Source organism: Nylanderia fulva, unplaced genomic scaffold (assembly GCF_048542155.1).
Source record: "Nylanderia fulva isolate GAGA-0341 unplaced genomic scaffold, ASM4854215v1 Scaffold18, whole genome shotgun sequence".
Classification (NCBI taxonomy): Eukaryota; Metazoa; Arthropoda; class Insecta; order Hymenoptera; family Formicidae; genus Nylanderia; species Nylanderia fulva.
Genome location: NW_028190055.1, coordinates 1185441 through 1205036, shown reverse-complemented (window position 1 = coordinate 1205036; position 19596 = coordinate 1185441). Strand labels below are relative to the sequence as shown.

General features: G+C 32.3%; 2 protein-coding genes and 1 non-coding gene across 3 annotated transcripts in view; 1 reads left to right on the top strand and 2 right to left on the bottom strand.

Annotated features, from left to right (window-relative positions):
• The first annotated feature begins 551 nt into the window (after positions 1-551).
• ec (ubiquitin specific peptidase echinus) overlaps positions 552-19596 on the top strand; it is a 63655-nt gene continuing 44610 nt past the window's right edge. Inside the window, exon 1 of the mRNA XM_029312400.2 lies at positions 552-1288. The gene's annotated coding sequence lies outside the window, so the exon portion shown is untranslated. The remainder of the gene's footprint in view (positions 1289-19596) is intronic.
• Positions 9758-11486, bottom strand: LOC114938433 (pyrokinin-1 receptor). The gene is made up of 3 exons (XM_029312403.2): positions 10531-11486; positions 10265-10452; positions 9758-10173 (listed from the first exon to the last, which is right to left on the bottom strand). Exons 1-3 carry the CDS (start codon positions 11240-11242, stop codon positions 10129-10131), a joined length of 945 nt encoding a protein of 314 aa, XP_029168236.1. The 5' UTR covers positions 11243-11486; the 3' UTR covers positions 9758-10128.
• TRNAE-CUC (transfer RNA glutamic acid (anticodon CUC)) lies at positions 17433-17504 on the bottom strand. The gene has a single exon. It is a non-coding gene; the product is annotated as a tRNA-Glu (tRNA).

Here is a 19596-nt window from a genome sequence, read left to right as displayed (position 1 = left end):
TTGCATTCCTTCCAGGGTCGAACGTCCTGGAGATGCGAGGATCGTTAATCGTTCCTGAAACGGGATTTTCAATCCGTTGCAAAGATAATTTTCATTCATCGGGAAAGTAGATTTGTCGATAAAAAATATTGGTCGCGAATAATGATTGATAAATGCGCATGCAAACGATTCTTGCAAACATGAGACTTGAAAAGGAGATAGGTAATATTGCATTTTCTTAAAAGATTTATTTTTTATAACATAATTTCTCATTATATTAAAACATTGTGGATCGCGTTATATTCATTGCAAAATCTTATTCTCGCATTTTCAAATCTATATTCTAAACTGTATATACATATATTATATATAAGATATAAATTTATTTTTTAAAGTTATAAATTTATTATTAATTGTAATATTTTATTTAAAATGTCTTTTAAAAGAGTGAAATGTACAATATTTTGTTAAATTATTTGGCGCTGCAAACGTCATACATATTTTTATTTGAAAATAATGGCGCGTAAAATTGAAATATTTAAAAAACGTCAATTATTTTTCGGTTCTCTAAAAATTAAAGACATCGATTTTCATCTTTGATTCGCATAATATTGATATCAGCATGAGACAATAATATTAACATTTTTTTTTACTTATTTTATACCTGTAAAAAGTTGGAAAAATATACGCATGTGCGTATACATGTGTGCATCCGCGTGCGACCAATACGAGCGCGCGCCCTCCGGCGGCCATTTTGCGCAGCCTCGCTTTCGCGCCGAGTCGCGTGGCTCTCTCCGCGGTCGCATCACATCGGTGCGCGCCGCCTGTCGCGCCTGATGTTCGGTGGGAGTTTGACGCTTTTCGCCGCAGTCGAGTCAGTCCTGTTTCTCGTTCGCGGTTATTAACGAAAGGAAAGTTCGACGCGAAAATCAATCGTGAATAATCATGAAATGTGACATCCGATATCGAAGCGCGAAGTTGTTTGCTTGTCAGTGATAGTGACGATTAACCTCGCGGAATCGACATATCGACGCTCGCGAAATTTGCGATATTTTCTGTGCACAAGTTCGCGCGGTTCATCGATCGACAAAATCGACGTACGCGTTTTCATCGACGCGGCTTGATCGTGGATATATTAAATTGTCGGCGGAAACGGTACCGCGATTGTGGTCCAGCCAGTTTATCCAGCTTGTCCACGACGTGTCTGCTTGTCAATCAACCGCTTTATCACCGGTAATTATCGATGCAACGCGGGGGCTTCACAACGACAGTCGCTTCCTTGAATTCGCGAGATGAAAATTTAGTGAAGGTAAGCGTAAAATGAAGTCTCTTTTTAATTGACATGTACAAGGGGAATCGCATATATTCGAATAACTTATTTGAGATTAATTGACGAAGCGTATTATATTGATAAAACACGTACGCTTGATTATATTTCATGAAACATAACTTAACCAAAGCAACTTTGATGTATTTGAACAAAATTGTTAGATTTATACATTTTTTAATGTAATTAAAAATATTACTTTTTTATATATGTGTTATTTAAGTATTTGCATTTAAGTGTACACAAGAAATACGAAAGTTATTCGTTTATAAAGGTACATAATGGCTGTAATTTTGCAATGAAAGATTGCATCGTTATAAACTTGCGTAACAAAGCGCGTTAATAAGGACGTAACCGCGTAAACATAGCAAGGACCATCTGCGCGCGAAAATGACAGGAATTTAAATCGCACGATCTCATCACGATGATAAGCGACCTTGATTACGTAGTGCGACAATGACATCTTTTGTAAGACAAAATGCTTTTTGCTTTTTGCACGTAATCGCTTCGCGTGTTCGACGCGAAAAATTGATTTAACTTAATCTTGCATTTTCGGCAAGATATGAATTGTCATTATTTATTGTATTATATGTATAGGTAAGCTTATACACGATATCATACTTAAATATACAATACGAATAGCTATATAAAAAAAGATAAAAATGATATTTGATTAATTGATATGCGAATCGAAAAACAAAAAGTATATATGCTTGACGAATTTATGAATTGGAATTTATATTTAAAAATAATATCTGTTCAGAGAAAATTTTTCTTAAAATTTACCCTGAAAATTATAGTAATCGTGGAACAATATGGTATTTAAAGAATTAAGTTTCTTTGATTAATATTTACCAGAATAAAAAATATTAATATGTATTTGGTAAATTTTACTATGTACGTAGTAAAATTAATTGAATATATCTATTTTATATCTTATTGTGGTAGATATTAATATTTTTATTGTGGTAAATATTAATCAGAGAAGCTTTTATTAAATTTTTCCAATACCATATTGTCCCACGATTACCATGATTTTGCAGGATAAATTTTAAGAGAAAATTCTCTCCGTGTATAAATAATCTAAGCTTTCATATTAAAAAAATTTAAGTTTAATTAATTAATTTAAAAAAGAATATTTTAATTTTTAAATCATTATTATTTATATTTTATATACAATATATGAATTTTTTACATCATCACATTTTGCGCACGCGTGATTGAAAATATTCAATTTAAACTCCAAACTTTCCTAATCTTCCAACCTCAAGATTACTATCGGATAGTAATACGATTATAACCGGTTTATTACTCGGAAAGAACTCCATTAGCCCGCGGTCTGCGCAATTAATGCCGTAATTGCTTAGTCTAACTGCGCGTATAATTGTGTATATCTAAAAATAAAATTGGTTATTTGTTCAACTGTCAGATATAAATGACAGATAATTAGTAAGAGTGTAGCAGCTTATGACATCATTTATTATATAAAAATATAATGAAAAACAAGGTACGTTAAAACAGAATTGTAGACTATTTTCTAAGATATTAAAACGGTTTTGAAATCTCTGAAATTCTATTGTGATGTAAAATCATTTGTATGTTAACGTATAATCTTATTCCATTTTACGACTTTTACGACATCGTCATCGCATGGTACGTAACTCGAGATAAACCATTGAAAAGATATACATAATTGAATTATAAACGTATTCTAGATATTTTAAAACACGGAGACAACAAAGATATAAATCTTCCGGATAGTATCTTCTTTTACAATGTCATACTTTTGCGAGATGATGCGTGGACCGTTTTTGCGATACAAACTTCTTTTCAATCTTTTGATTCATTGTTATCAAGAAAATTTAGCAAGTGATTTTCCCACGCATCATTGTTCCTTTTCGAAAACAATGAACCGTTTAGCGTGTTTCACCGTGTACTTTTATTCAGTCGTTCGCATACGAAATGTGATGAACAAAATTTACTTCGCATAGGCGATGACAGTTTTTAAATTATATGCAAATCACCTATTCTGTATTTAATTATAAGTTCTCTTTTATCTTAACATTATATATTTCAGATATATACGATTTACAAATTTTTATTATCATAAAGATATAGATTGAATTTTGTATTCTCTCTTTTTATCGTTTTTTTACATTTATTTATGACAAATAAATTTGAATACGGTACTTTGCTATCTAAAAGCAATATCTATTTCGATATATTTTTAACTATATACATTTGCTTCTAACTTTTCTCATACTTTCGCGATGTATCGCAGGAAGATTTCAAACGATATATTGCAAGTTTGACGAACCGTCACAAAAGTCCATTATTGCGAAAGTTCTTGAGAGATATATAGCGATTTACATTTACATTCTTTCGAAGCGGAAAATTTAAATAACTATACATCAAATCATATTGATTGCAAATAATGTTCCATTTTAAAGCAGCATATTTTTCTTTCTTTTTTTTTATCACAAAACTATGGATGCAATATTCTTTTTATAAATATAAACTGCTTTCTGGGGAGGATTTAGAATACGAATATACATTATCAAATGCATTTCAGATTTTAGAATCATAAAATTTGAAACACTGAAAAAAATATGTTCACTTGAAACAACTAAATTACTATTTTGTTAATTGAACATACACATATTAGTATTTAAGTTAAATATATGTTTTCTTAGATTTAATATGTTATATTTCATTTATAAATATTTTTATATGCTTAATTAATAAAATAGTATTTACAATTAGTTGAAAGGTTTAGTTAAGTTAACACATTTTTTCAGTGTAACATTAATCTTTTGCATTTATTATTATTATTACATTATACTTTATATTCATTGTAATATTTCTTTGAATCATAATGTATTGATAAAAAAATTGTATAATAGCTGCTTTGTTGGAGAAATGACTGTTTTTGTCATTAATGTCTCCTAATATCTCCGCAATTATTCGGTCTTAATGTGATTGCTACCACCTACCGCGTTCATCATTTCTCACTTATTTTTTATTTGTCCCTGAATACAGGACTGTATTGAGCAGAAATTTTATGAGGATGTCTCAATATTGAAGTGTTTCAGACTAGGGAATAAAAAGGAGTCGTTTTGTTGCAACAGCGATGCCAGACATCGTCTTCATTAAAATTTAATTAAATGAAGCGAGCGTGTGTGGCGCTTTTATCGTTCTTATTCCGATACAATATTTATCGTTAGATGTCGATAAGCTGGTTTTAGCGTTAAATTATTCTATACAAAGCACATAATTACGGATGTTAAGTTATTAATAATTACTAACAGGTCGGAAATAGATAATCAAAGGTCATGATAATTATATATTTTGTCTTTACATTGTATGTTGTTTTTTACATTCTTTAAATTAATACTTAAGCTTTGATTTATTTCTATGAAGCTAAAAAATAGAGTCTTAAAACAATACATTTATTAAATTATATTTAGATGTGTAAATATTAGAAAAGTATTAGAAAAGTTCTTCTTATATATTATGAAAATTATCTTGTTTTAATCAAGCGTGTTTTACAGATTAAAATTAATTAAAATTTATTTGACAATAATGTTGAAGTGCAATTTTTTGAGTCAGACCTACATATGACTATAACGAAGTACATGTATAAATAGTTGTGTGGCGAAATATTCACGCAGCGTCCTTTCTGTTCTCTGCAGTCTGACTCATGCTAAACATTTTTTTTAAAGTAAAGAATTTGTACAGGGCGCTCCATTCTGTGCACTCTGCGTTTGCATAAAGACGCTGACGTTCCTCGGTTCTGTTGCCTCGTCGCAAAACGCCCACCCACGCATTGCCTTAGGCTGTAGGTATATACAGGGTGTCACGAGGGTGCATTGATCGCTAAGCATGAGAGTTTTAGATGAGAGTGACGCCCAGAAGGCTACTGTATTTTGCGAGACGAGGTTAAAGATTTAGTTCTTCGTTAAGTGTTATTTTAACCGAAATGAAGTACAAGCAAAATTATTTAAATTGAAAGAAACGTACACTTCCTCTCTTTTTCTTTCTCTTTGTGACCCACATTTTCTACTTAAAATTGAAGAATAATTCAGATGCTACTATTGTTGAAGTATTATAAAGTCTCTTTTGTTACACACTTATTTTATTTCACGTTTACACAGGCAGAAACAATTTAGAAGATTCTTCACTGACAATACCCTTGTCTCATTCCTTGCATTACAGCGGAACATTTCCCTTGCGTTTTAACACACGGCGGAGACATACATCAACTTCTTAGTTGTTCCAGCGACGAAAGATCCATTCATTTCTTTATATAAGTTCCCACTGAATGCATAAATCGTTTCTCGATGCTGTTGTTTCGTCGCGAGACGCGGTGCATTAAACATAATGCATCAGGTATTCCGCGATTTAATTCAATGGGTTATATGTGGCATAGAGAGAGTTATGATTTTACATTCAAACAGTGCTAATAATAAAAAGAATTAATGTAATACATATAATAATAAAAAATATAAAATCTGAAAGAGATATTAAATTGTAATAAATATATAGATCTTATCGTTCTAATAATTTCAGTTAGAGTTATAATACCGTTTTACAGGTCACGTGAACGTAGATGAGTAAATATTATCATGGCGTAACGCGCATATTTTATATGGCATTCAATCATAGTTTAACCTTTATTATTGTGCCGTGGAATCGTACGAGGGAATGGGAAAAAAGTTGTGCCTGAGGCATTGATTTTTAATCATCTGCGTTGTACTTATGATATCGGTATGCAAAATGTCAACGACGAAAATCGGTCGATGTATCAGACAGAAATTCATAAGTAATTCATGCTTATTTAATCGATATACATAAACGGTACAAATACATTTCGGAATAAATATACAACACGAATAAATAATAAATATATTTGTGAAAGCGATGTGTCTCCTATATACGTGATACATCGCGTGACAAAATCAACAGCGATGTAAAACAAGGTCAATCAGTTTTATTCAGTTAATTTTGAATTATGATTATATTTAGTTATTTACGACGGTCATTTGATAATTCATATTATTCGTATCTTATCTTCAATTATTTTTTATCAACTAGTGAACTTTGTGAATTAGAAAATTGTTTTATTTTGTAATACTTTACCTTTGAATATGATACTTTTATTTTTATTGCGATAAACTCAGTTTTATCAACAATATTGCTGTATAAAATACTGATTTTATCTACGCTGTATGTAAGATGTAAGCACGAAAAGTAGAGAAATATAAAAGAGAGAATAACTTCAGGCGAAATTTCTTGATTATGATTTCATTAAAACTTCATGAGACTTTACCCAACGGAGATAATTTTGTAACCTGTAATAGTTATACTAAACTTGACTTGGACGATGGTTAAAAAAAAGAGAGGAAGAGAGAGGGAGATCGAATATGTAAAAAATAATATATAATATATATACAAATAATATATAATCAACATTTCAACATTTTTAATAATTATAAAACTCACATTTTGTTTCGCTTTTCGATATCTTTTTATTTCGTTCGTTATCTATCTTCTTCCACCGAAGAAGAATATTTTTACAAATACAAATAAATTGAGTTAAATTCCAAAATCAGTTCTATATGTATATTAGTTTTATGAATAATTTTTAATAATAGCTGCTTGATTTTATTAGAGTATATGCGCGGTCTGCAATCCGTTATCATGCAGGACGGAAGTTTTATGTAAGGTTGGCGCCGTATTTTCAAACTCATTATCTAAAGCGGCTGCACGCCCGGATAGAAATTTCTCCAGGCTTTTCAGACACACCCGCACTTGATAAAACATTTTCCGCGATATACAAGCACGGGGGTTTATCGGTGTTTGGATTAGCTAGCGTGAAAATAAAGGTCGCGTTGATTTATGTTGACGGAAGAATTTATGTTTCATAAATTGCGCATAACGTGTTTGGTAAAATATCCAGTATACCGCTGTATTTTTTTTTCATTTTGCAGCGATCGCGATTCTTTGACCATAATACAAAACAATCGTTAACGTTCGTCTTGAATAAAAGAAGCGATAACTTTTCATAACTTTTTTATTTATCATCGGAATTATCTTCGACAGCAAACTTTTTTTATTGCGTTTTTATTGCATTTCTCTTTTTCAATTTAACTCGAGTGCAACGTAAATATAAGATAAGCACACGTTAGGTCGTCTCACGCCAGAAAGTTAATAATTAAGACTACGTACACACATTTCGAGTGCAATAGGATGCAAGTCGAACAAAGATCCGAGTGTTCGTGGACCCTCGTCAAATTCAATGTTGATCGCAATCAATATAGTCACGCTGCTTTTTTCGGCAACGAGTGTGAATGGGGTGTTTCTGTCCACATTACTCGATCGTTTCATTCACACGTCGGATGAGTATTACGTTCGATTTGCATTCATCCATTCCGTTAGCTATCGCAAACAATACGATCTCTATCGCTCTTCCCATATGTCCTCCTCTTCTCTCGTTCCTTACGATGCATTTATGCATATATGGTATGCATATGCACCTGTACAATACGGTCTTAGTAATTCCGATTCGATTTTCACTGCGCGTTGAAATACGCTTCGGTAAGTCTCGTGCATTTTGTAATTCTTGTATCTCTCCAAGATTTGAAACAACGGGACAGAGTGCTAAAAATGTATTTTAATGCGGTTACGAGACAGTGGGGTGGCTATTACTGTCACTGCCTTTTTAAATCGGTCGTATATATTTATAGAGCGCCAATCAGCATCGTCGCAATCAACTCGCATGTAAAGTATTGCGAAATTTAAACCACAAGGACGAGGTTGTCGTTCATAATTTAAGCTCTTTAAAGTTATCTCTTTTATATAATAATAATAAAAAAATCCGATATTCCATTATGCTTTTAAAGTGAATTGCATATATGCATGCGATTTAAAAAAAAATTAATATAAATTGAATCTTATTGTGTGGTATAAAACGACGGAGAAAGTTAGGTATATAATTAGCATTTATAGCAAGATTTTTCCTTATTTCGCACATTCTTGTGCCACCGAATAAAATCGCAGCATTTGTAAAAAACTATTTAAAAATTATAAAATTGATGATTCCACATTTTTGTGACATTTTTTATAACGTTGTTTGCATATCGCAATTTTTTACGCTAAAAACTACATGATATATATCTCTCTCTCTTGAATATCTTATATATTATTATTATTATTATTATTATTATTATTACAAAATATATTTTAGCTAGTGTATTATTTATTGCAAAGCGCGTATGTATTTTTCATTTTGTTATTTTAAGGACTAATCAATTTAATGTTTATTATGTTTCTTTTAATAACTAATTTATTGTATATTATACGCATACATCAATATAATTTAAAACATCTTTTTTAAATTATATCGAATTGAAAGTTAAACTTTACGAAAACTAGCTATTTGTGGAGTGTACATTTTTGGAAAGGGCAGACCCTCTCTCTCTCTCTCTCTTTCTCTCTCTCTCTCTCTCTTAACTCATTCATCGAACCGGAAGTTTCTGTTTAGTCGTTCTGGTTCAGTGATTTCCTGGTTTTTTGTGATCTTTTTCTCTGCAGCAACGGCATGTAGAATATATCTGGTATTGGTAATGGATTTTACATATAGATATTATTTAGATAGGGAGAGAAAAACAACATATTTTCAATTTTTTGTAAAATTTTATAAGAAAAAAATTATTCTGTTTCTGAAAATTGGACATTTTTAATACATTTACATTTTTTTGAAAAGTTAAATAACTTAAAAATTTGATTAACTGTTTAGTCTCTAATGTTTCTCAGGATAATGTCGTGAGATTAAAAGGTACAGTTAAATCTAACAATAAATTTTTCCTTTGATTATAAATGATAATTAACACGCAACACATTATAATCGTGAATGGACTTTTATCAGTAATCCGGTATTATTTTTTACTGCACTTTATCTTTACAAGCATCGATAAATCTCGTTCGGATGCTGCCGTAAAATCGCGAAGAAGGGAATACGAAAGTCGCGAGAGGAATTTCTAATCATGAGAAGCCAAACAAACTACTTGATAGCGCTGTAGCACTTTGAGATTTTATCCCTGATTTGATATATGCATTCTCTTAGAAAGGAAATGCCGTGTTACAGCTCAATGGATTTAAGGAAATGTCTTTCACCGGAATGTTTTGAATTTTAATTCAATGAAGCGCGTGTTGAATACGTGATATAAGATGTTTAAATATATTGATGGCCTAATTTGTTCTTAAAAAATTTTATTTGTTATGCATTTAATGCACATTTTATAATATATATTTTACTCAAGAATATTACAAAAAATATAATGTGCATGCATAATTAGAAGGTGAAAATATAATTTAAACAATAATATCTGTTATAATTTACACATAACAAAATATACATATATATTTTTTATATAAGTATATAGATAAATAGGACCATAAGGACAATGCTGGTTTGACTTTTGCTCTTTGGAAGAAAGACTTCAAAGGGAACTAATTTGCATACAGAGAGCTCAGTGAATTCGAAAATTTGTGTGCAGACTCTGCACGCGCGTCGCTTCTTTCTTTTCTCATGTGAGCGGATGTACTTGCTTATTGCACACGTGAATTTTAAGTTCTTCTCAGGAATAGTAAATTATTCAAAAGCGCGATAAAAGTAAGAAATCTTCGTAAGAGTGTAATAAAAGTAAGAAATCTTTATAAGAGTGTAATAAAATAGATTAGATAATGTCCAAATGGAGATGTACTTTGATAGGTATATCATTATCTGTTGAATATCTGTATGAGCTTTCTTTATTGTTTCTTTATACTATGACGGTAGTTTTATGTTGTCGACAACATAGCATTGTCTGCAATATAAGAAAAATTACTAAATTTAGTTAACAGAGAACAGGAGTAATTTATAAATGTTCAAAGCATTTTAGTAATATGTTATATTACCTTCAGTACTTGATGAAATTCTTTAGATATTATGAAATATATTATTGGCAGGATCATCGGATATATTTTCACCATCGTATAAACTAACTCTATCGTCGTATCGCTACAGCAAGAGATTGTTAAGAGATCAATAGCTCGTACGATTCGATATGGTATCATAGTTAGAAAAAATCCAGTAGTAATACCAACTGTAAAATAAATATTATTTTGAAATTTGCGGATGCTCGAATAAATTTTATTTGCATTAATATTAAATCTCCACTTACCTAGAAAAGTGAAACGTTCGATATCTTTACTTGGCCACGTTCCGATTATTGATTTCGATATTACCAGATCGTACAAAATGAAGCAGTCAAGCATAATAAAAATAAAACACGGGAATATTAAAAACATAACGGTGGATGACACGTAGATGTCGTATACAATTTCTTTCTCAAAATGATCGTAGAGGTGTAGTTCCATAGCTGTCAGCATAATGCACATTATCCATATGAACAAGATGCCTTTTATAGCTGTTGAAATTTTCACGAATGATTTGTGAAGGGGCCCATATTTCTGGCAAATAACAACATACGCTTCGATATTTAGTATAATTATCGTTAGGATAGATGCGCCGAAGCTCACTAAAAATATGTAGTCGAGATTCATCATCAGATTTATCTTGAAAATCCAGCGAAATACTTGCTGAAACGGCTCGAGTAGGATTGTCAGATTTGATAATGCCAGGCTCACTATATAGCAGTTGGTGGAGTTGTACATAGAAGAATTTGATACGATAATGAGAGCCAGCAAAGCGTTTAGGCTGGTGCCTCCCACCAGCAACGTAAAATCCATGATATTACGCACGGGCTCAGGAATTATCGGTATAATATTGTTCATTTTGGTAGGATTCGTTGCTGCAATAGGATCCGTTTGAAAATGCGGGAACGGATCCTCTAGATATGTGTGAATTTCATTTATATCGTGTCTATTAAACATGATATAACAAGTTTATAAAAAAATTTATCGCTTGACTTATCACTTATGATAATCGACAAATCCGAATCTTTTATTAATCAATCATGCACTATGAAAGATTCTGTATGCACAACTTGCTTTAAAATTTGCTTTAAAAAAATTAATACACTTTTTGTTGAGCGTAATAAGCTTTCTATGATTTATATTGCTGGAGGAAGCAGTGAAATAAAATGAACGACAAAATACATGTTGCTTCAACGATCAACACGCATATTACTGACTGACGCATATGACGAGACGGTATAGTTTGTAGGATCACCACCTACATATTTACCTTCCCCTATATGTGATGCCCTACAATATCATAGAACACTGTCAAGTAAGTAACGATATTAATTTGCTGGCACGCAACCATTTCATTTAATAGAGTGGCTCTTTAATGAAGTGCAAGTGTCTCGCTTCATTCTAACGGTGCTCATACATCAAATAACTATGTAATAAATCTATTATTTTGACAAATATATATATTTACTGAAACTGTTACGCTTTGCTAAAATTATAAATATGAATCGAGTTTCATTGATTACGAAAACGAGATATTATTGAAATTTATTCATTTTTATCGCAAATAAATACACCATTGTTTAATTTCTGTACATTAATAACAAATGTTCGGCCATTTGCATAATAAAATGTGTGAGTAAATATAAAAGCATGTCGAACATCTCGCGCGGAGAAGTTATGGACTTCTTTATTTACGAGGATGGACCGTCCTTGTGGACTCCGTTCGTAGGGCTTTGCTTTCTGGCTGCAAATAACGACCAAGTAGCAAATAAAAAAAATGACGATGCTTAAATAAATCGTGCTTCTTACGACTCGTTCGTTCGAACAAGAGAAGAGGTGAGCAAAATAAGGGAAGAGAGAAAGAGGGAGACTTCTGCACGCGACTGTATAATACAATAAGATTTACAGGACGCCTCTGGCAAGCGGCCATGGGCTCGATATCGGTCAGCTTTTGCAGCTGATAGATTTATCGTTGGATTTATAAATCCAGCCCCTTTGGCACATCGGGGTTTTGTATCTTCCTGCAAAATTGAGCGCGACTGCCTGGCGCATTGTGTGCTCCGAAGACGCTCGCAATCGACACGTTATCGAAAAGAAGTAGTTGGGCGTGTCGTCCATTCTCATCGAGAGAATGGAACGAATTAAAAATTGCTCGGGCGGGGTCGGATCGACAGGACAAATATTTATCGCACTATATTCGCGACATTAATATATCTATTCAATTCCCGAATATTATAGAAGCAGTTAAAATTTTTCAGCGAAATTTATCATCGCGGCGCATAGCATCATGTATTATTTATAGCCTCTATGCATATAGTAATATTCGCTTACATGTTTATGCAATGACGATTATTTATAGACGTCTTCTTTACTCAGATGTAGATGATAGCTGGAAGCATTTATAAAACTTTGCAGCTGGTCGGAGCCTCTTCTCCTCGCGGCAGAGGCTTCTGAACCAGTTTGACTACGTGTTTTCATCTTTGGACCAGGTGCGAGGGAGCGCGTGGTTAATTTTTGCGGGTTCCTTCGCGCCCTTTTTTCTTCTTTTCGTCTGCTTCGGGATCGGGTTAGTGATAGAGGGTGATCTCGGGACCAAATAAGTGCAGTGGCAGGGCCGAAGGGCCCCGAGGCCACAACCGGTTCGCCGCTTGAGCATCATTACGACGTAACTCGAGCGACCCTGAGGAGGCTTCGAGCTTCACAATAATCAGCGAGCTGTATTATCACCGTGGAATAACAACATTCCAATGATGGCCTCGAAGGTGTAAAGTAGTCATTGTATGAAAGAGTCTAATAAAAGACATTATATCATGGTATTTTACCATCACAGTTACTTAAAAAATTAATTGATAAAAGTCGGATATATTCGATATTGAGTATGTTTTTTTATTATTATTTAATTGTTCTTATTTTGTTATCTCTTGTGTTTGTTTATTTATTTTTGTAATTATAATTATTTTGTTAAAACTTAAAATATCTTTTATTTGATCTTAAATCATAGATTTATATTAAAATGTGTGATTAATTAGTATATGATCGATATTCCATTTATATCTTCCTGCTTTATATTCGATTAGAAATGCGCATAGAGAAAATGCATTAGATTAATTTGCCATCGACCTGTCAAATCATACGAAAATTCATATTGGGATTGGTTATTTAAATGTTTGGCGCACCTTCTGTTAGGTCACACCTGTTAGGTTCTGTCGACCTGTTTCGCACGAAGTGGTCGACCATTAGTTGAAGCCAACTATGCCGTGACAATGTTTCCTTTCTATGTTTATCATATAATCAGTCATGATTAGTCTGTCGTAGCGTACTATTACGCATATTTTCCTACATCTGTATTATTTATGAGTTAACATACCGCACGAATTAAATCATCGCATTGCGCTGTGGTTTTATCAATGAATATTTACTCGTACAGCTATAGTAGGTATATATATAAAAATTTAGCATACGTATATTTAGATTTTTATTTACGGTATTATTTATGAATCTGAAGAGGTTTTTATTAGAATAGGAATAAGAAGATAATTCACGTTATGTAAATTCCGCGCTGTGGTGATATAAAAGAATAATTTATTAAAAGAGCGTACGTTTTACCGCAATCTCGCGCACCTCCAAGTGTTTCGCTCCTGTTGGTCCTCGTGTCAATAGACTCAATGTATTTTATGCATGACCAGTCAGACAAGTTTTTCCGACAGGAGACCGCAAGCACGATGCACAGCTCAGTTACATTCGATACTTTGCACGCAGGTGCATCGTTGAAAAAATTTGCGGATTTATGCACGAGGCGTTTTGATTGTAGCAAAAAAATGGCTGGATAATATAACTTAAAATTTTAATTATATATATATTAAAACAATGAAGAAAATAGTTTTTTTAAATGCACATAATAGCATTTTTCCAAAATAATTCTCGAGACTTATATATACAATTTTTTAAAAGAATAATCTTCAGATTTTTTGATGAAAAAAAAAATATATGTATATATGTGTGTGTGTGTGTGTTTTATTTTTATATTTTTCTAATATTAGTATTACGTCGGACTGTCATGAGTGTGATATAATGTGTTAACGATCGCATGTTTCGGTGGGTAATTGCACGTCGAACACAAAAGTAGCCTTCTGAGAAATTCGATTGCGGGCAGTTTTTGAAAAGAAAAACGTATATTAACAAAAACGCGCACCTGTGCGAGCACTCTAAGTAAATTACAATAATTGATTTTTTTTAAAGTTGTTTGAAAGCACGAAAAAAGGGAGCCGTGTGGCTCAAGTCTTTTTGCTCATATAAAAGATGATAGATGCCGTGCTGAACTGTGATTGGACCGGTTTCAAAGGTTTTATCATTTAATTGGGTTCAAAAATCATACCGTATAAAATTATGCAGAGCTGAAATATTAATATAATATAATCATAAATTATTTTTTACACATTAGAACACTGAAAAAAATTATTAAATTAATAAATATTTATTTCAATACTGCCTAATCAATCATTTATTTAAAACAAATAAATATTTATCAGTTTTGTAAAAGATTTTCTCATATCAAATAAATATTTTTCATATCAAATCAATATTATTAGTTTCAAATTAATGATTTATTAGGTAGTATTGAAATAAATATTTATTCGAATTCAATAAATTTTTTTTAGTGAAATAGAAAAATTGAATCGATCCCTTTCAGGAGCTTAAGCTTTTAAACTCGAAGTTTGATAGATGTGCTATGTGTTTAATTTGCAATGTATCGATTACTTTGCGAGTTATTTGTCATTGAGGGAGAAACTTTTGATTTCATAAAGATCAGAAAAAAAGATTAGTGCGTAATTTTTGTCTATCTTCTTTTTTTCTATATATAATCGTGGATATTATCATATATGAAACAATCGCAAAACCAAAATTGTCTTTTTAAATTATTTATTCATTTCATTATTATTGTTATCGTTTTTAATCTTATTTATTTATTTTACTATCACATTTGCATCTTTCCAAGACGTTCTCCACTGTAAGGTATCTTCCCGTGCTACTTCGTCATGTTCGCACAAACGTAAATATAGAGCCATAATAATCGGTGCTTTTACAGGAAAGCCGCATAGATAAACCGGGAACTAACTCACGTTAACTCGCTTCACACGGTCGTGAAGTACAATGCGATTCATAATTAATTCGTAGGCGTTTACCGACGAAATACATGCGAGATTCATTCGTGGGGTAAACGTAACTGCGAAAGCTCGGTTGAAACGAAAAGTAGCGAAATTACATAAAGATATGCCTGTGCTGCGCAACGTCTAGTGGTTACACCGACATTTATGTGTAATAGAATATAGGATGTACATCTTTAAAATCTTATTGAGCCATCTCTTTCCACAATATACATATATATATATACATGTGTAATTATTCCATAATAATAATTTTATAATTACTCTAAATTGTCGTCGGAAAGAAAAAAATATATTTCTATACTTATTACGTAGATAAAATTCTTTAAAAATGTAAATTTTAGCTTTGAAAAGCGATCTAATGAATCTGCTTTATTTAATACATCATCAGATTAATGTCCAATTTCTGCAACAAATTTTTTTATTTTTTTTTTTCGTTTACTCTCACTATTTCGCATCTGCCATATAAACCGCGAACCATAATCGAAAAGCGAATTATTCCTGCGAATGAAGAATGTCCCGTTCTTTCCCGTCGCAACCAACATCGCCAAGGCTTTCTTTCGCGGCGGATTCTGCCAACTTTCTTCTTCCGCAATGTTCATGTATTGTTATTTGCGTCGACTGCGGTCGTTATTGCAGGAACAAATTTCATCGCTCTACGCTCGCAAAAACGTTACAATACATCACGATAATACGCTAACGTAGAGAAATTTCGGCGAGAACAGGACGTAAGAAATAGGAGAGGGAAAAAATTAAATTATTTATGCATTTATTATTATTATTATTATTATTAGCATATGCATAAAGATTCTATATATCAAAATTTTACTGCATGATGCGATAAGTCATTTGTGCGATTACGATAAAATGATTGTAAATTTTCTGTGAAATCAGTTGACTCAGAATTTCAATCTTCAGCTTTCAGTTTGTTTATTAAATAGCTTTTATTATGCTATTTATAAGGATTTATTTATAAGGATTTTTATGATTAAAGTTATAGCCGCCAAATGGCTCTACGCATTAAACTCGTTGAATTGGCAGCCTAATTTAATTTGTTTGTTTTTTTCGACGGGATGAACGTCGTGATTTCTTCTTTTCAGCACATCCCGACTCGGGACCAAACGAAACGCCAACAAAAATAACCACGCGATAGCAACGCTTTTAAACTTTATGCCGTAATTTACGGTGCTTCTTCTCTCTCGTCTTTCAACTTTGTCTTTCAGCACTAAAAGATCTTAGGTATTTCTTTTCTTACCAAGTTTACTCGCACATAGCTGTAGTTTCCTCCATTTTTTCAAGGAAATTGCGTACCGTTACCACGCGATGTTTGTGGAAAAAAAAACTAAAAACTTTACAAAACACTTGCGTGTCGTGGATGCGAAAGAAATCGATATAGCGTCGTTGCACGTACACAAGTACGCTTTCGTGCATTGTCACGAGACGACAAGGGTGTGTTACATTAGTACGCATAACACGTATATGTTGAAAGAGGGAGAGACAATCCTTGATGTTTAGGAAATTTCTCTGCACTTCGAAACCTGCAAACAATCGTAATTCATTACAAGCAGGTTTCGATATATGCAACTAACAAGAATTACAAAAAATAATAGTTCAAAATTTATAAAAAACAATTCATGCACAGAAAAAATCTTTATTTTTATAGTTACAATAATATGTATATTAGAACTTATTCTTCAATTTATTATACAATTTTTAAGTCGTACATTTTTTTAGTTAAGCAAAAATATTTTATTAAAAATTCTTTATTTTATTTCTTAATTTTTCTGTTTCATAGTTTTTCTTGCGTTAAATATTTGTGCATATTAAATTACAAAGAAAATGATATTATTTTTAATGCAAATATTTAAGTGAAATAATTATTGCAATGTTAAAAAGCATGCAAATTTTTCGATTTTAATCTCTAAATTTCCTAATATATATTCTGTAATATTTTGTATTAAATTTGAGCAAAAAGTATAAAATTCCGGTACCGGGAATCGAACCCGAGCCTCCTGGGTGAGAGCCAGGTATCCTAGCCACTAGACCATACCGGAGTATAGTGTACCTACCAAATGTGCATCTTGATGCTGCAAGAGAAGCTGCATTTCTCTCTTGCACATTGTTAAACTATCAGGGCACACATCATTCGTAATCCGGTATGGTCTAGTGGCTAAGATACCTGGCTCTCACCCAGGAGGATCGGGTTCCGGTACCGGAATCCATACTTTTTGCTCAAATTTTTAAGATTTATTAAGGCCAATAATTCTTATACCTGCTTTTATAAGTTTCTTAAAAAATATATCAATTTGTTTTACATTGCAATATAATAGTTTTTAATCAATGCAAATTGAAAACAAATAATTGGAAAACAATTGAAAATTAATGAATTAAATTATTAATAATACAACGCGTTGATGCTTTTATCGAGGGTGAAAGATTACTATGTTTGACGCGTTGTGGTTGACATATTATGTTTTGGTGGCGTTATCTAAAATTAGATCCGTGCATGACAATAACCCATTTTAGTGCACGCTAACGCGCACCAACTTCGAAAGGCGTGAAATCGGATGTTCTTGGTTAACACGATCCGTGTCGCGTAAATGAAAATTCCTTTTGCGTGCCAAGGACAGTAAACGCGAGACGATACGTCGGGAGGTCAACCGGTCGGCTTATTCGCACATGATCAGTTTATGCATGGTCAATTGAAGATATAAATGACGTTCATTATAAATCCCTCGGATTTTTACAACAATAAAATGGTAAAACGTAACACGATAACGTGGTAAAGTCGCGAAAGCGATTTTAGCAAAGTGAGTTTACGCTTGATTTGTCCTTGCGATCAGTGCAATTTCGATTGTGAAAAGCAACGAATCAACGTAATTGTCGGTCATCATTATTGTGCTCCATTTCCTGAACCCTTTGACGGTTTCTATTCTACTAAAATACAATACGATAATGCACGTCGTGTCTCTCAACTTTTTATTCGTCGACATTTCGCAAGCAGGAGCTCTAGCTCTATTGATCTTTGATAGTTTAGCCATGAATTTTAAATCTAAAATTTTTAATATAAAAAATTGACTGATTAAAAAAATATAATGTTATTCGTTATTCGATTTATATAAAAACCCACTTCCTTTTTATATTTATAGATTCTATATCAGAAATTCGATACAAGTGACGCTGTTAATCAAATAATTTATTGAACATTTGTGTATGGAATAATCTTTATTAATAATGAAACGAATACACACATAATTTATTTGTGTTTGAAAAAATACAATTATTAAATGAATTTTATCTAATTTATAAGTTGTCAATGCGCATACTGATGACTTATCGTTTCTAAATTTGAAAACATAAAAATATAATCAAATTACGTCTGGCTTCCTTCGTCGACTTCTTGTAAGAAGCTGAACGGCGGGTATGTCGGGAGAGAAATGTGACCAGAGTATTATATCCAGAGCCTTGAAAGCCAAGACGACGGAGCTCTGGCGCCAGGCCTGCTCTCAAGCACGTATTCGCTCTGACCACTCTTCTCAACTTCTCGAAATTAACATCGTCCACTCAGTCGTACTAGCATTTAGCTACTACGATATGATTCTCTGCTCTTTTCCTCGGCGCGTTCCACCCTTCAGAGCCCTTTATGGCTCTTTATGATGATTTCGCTTTTTTTTTCTTAGTACTTTGAGTGATATTTTTCTCCTCACTCATCAGTCGATTTTTGATGTTTTATTTTTCCTTAAAAAAATGTGAAAAATGTATCTAAGAATTTTTAAGAGAAGAATTGAAATTGACCAAATTAATACCCGTGCGTACTCTCATTCCTGAACAATCTCATTCCAAAAAAGTGGAATCACTCACTCTTTTGCAGTAAAATTTTACTCTTTTGAAATGAGATTGTTCAGGTTTTCATTCCAAGAAATTTAGAAAGTAATCAGTTCTTTCGAAGGTACGGATCATAAAATTTTACGCATATCCTATAGGTGTGTGTGTAAACTGATTTTTCCAATTTTTCCTTGGTAATTATACTTTGCAGCTTCCTCGTTAACTTGGTTTTATGAGTTCCCGCGAATACTATAACTTGAATTCACTGCCAGAACTTCAGGCATGATAAAGAAGAGTTCCTTTCGCTGTGTAATTCAATAA

Excerpts from the sequence above, each read along its gene's own strand:
- LOC114938433 (XM_029312403.2), bottom strand. The coding sequence starts at position 11,242 with ATGTTTAATAGACACGATATAAATGAAATTCACACATATCTAGAGGAT. Across the intron at positions 10,453-10,530 it reads CGAACGTTTCACTTTTCTAG|TTGGTATTACTACTGGATTT; the intron begins GTAAGTGGAGAT and ends TTTATTTTACAG. Across the intron at positions 10,174-10,264 it reads AATTTCATCAAGTACTGAAG|ACAATGCTATGTTGTCGACA; the intron begins GTAATATAACAT and ends CTTATATTGCAG.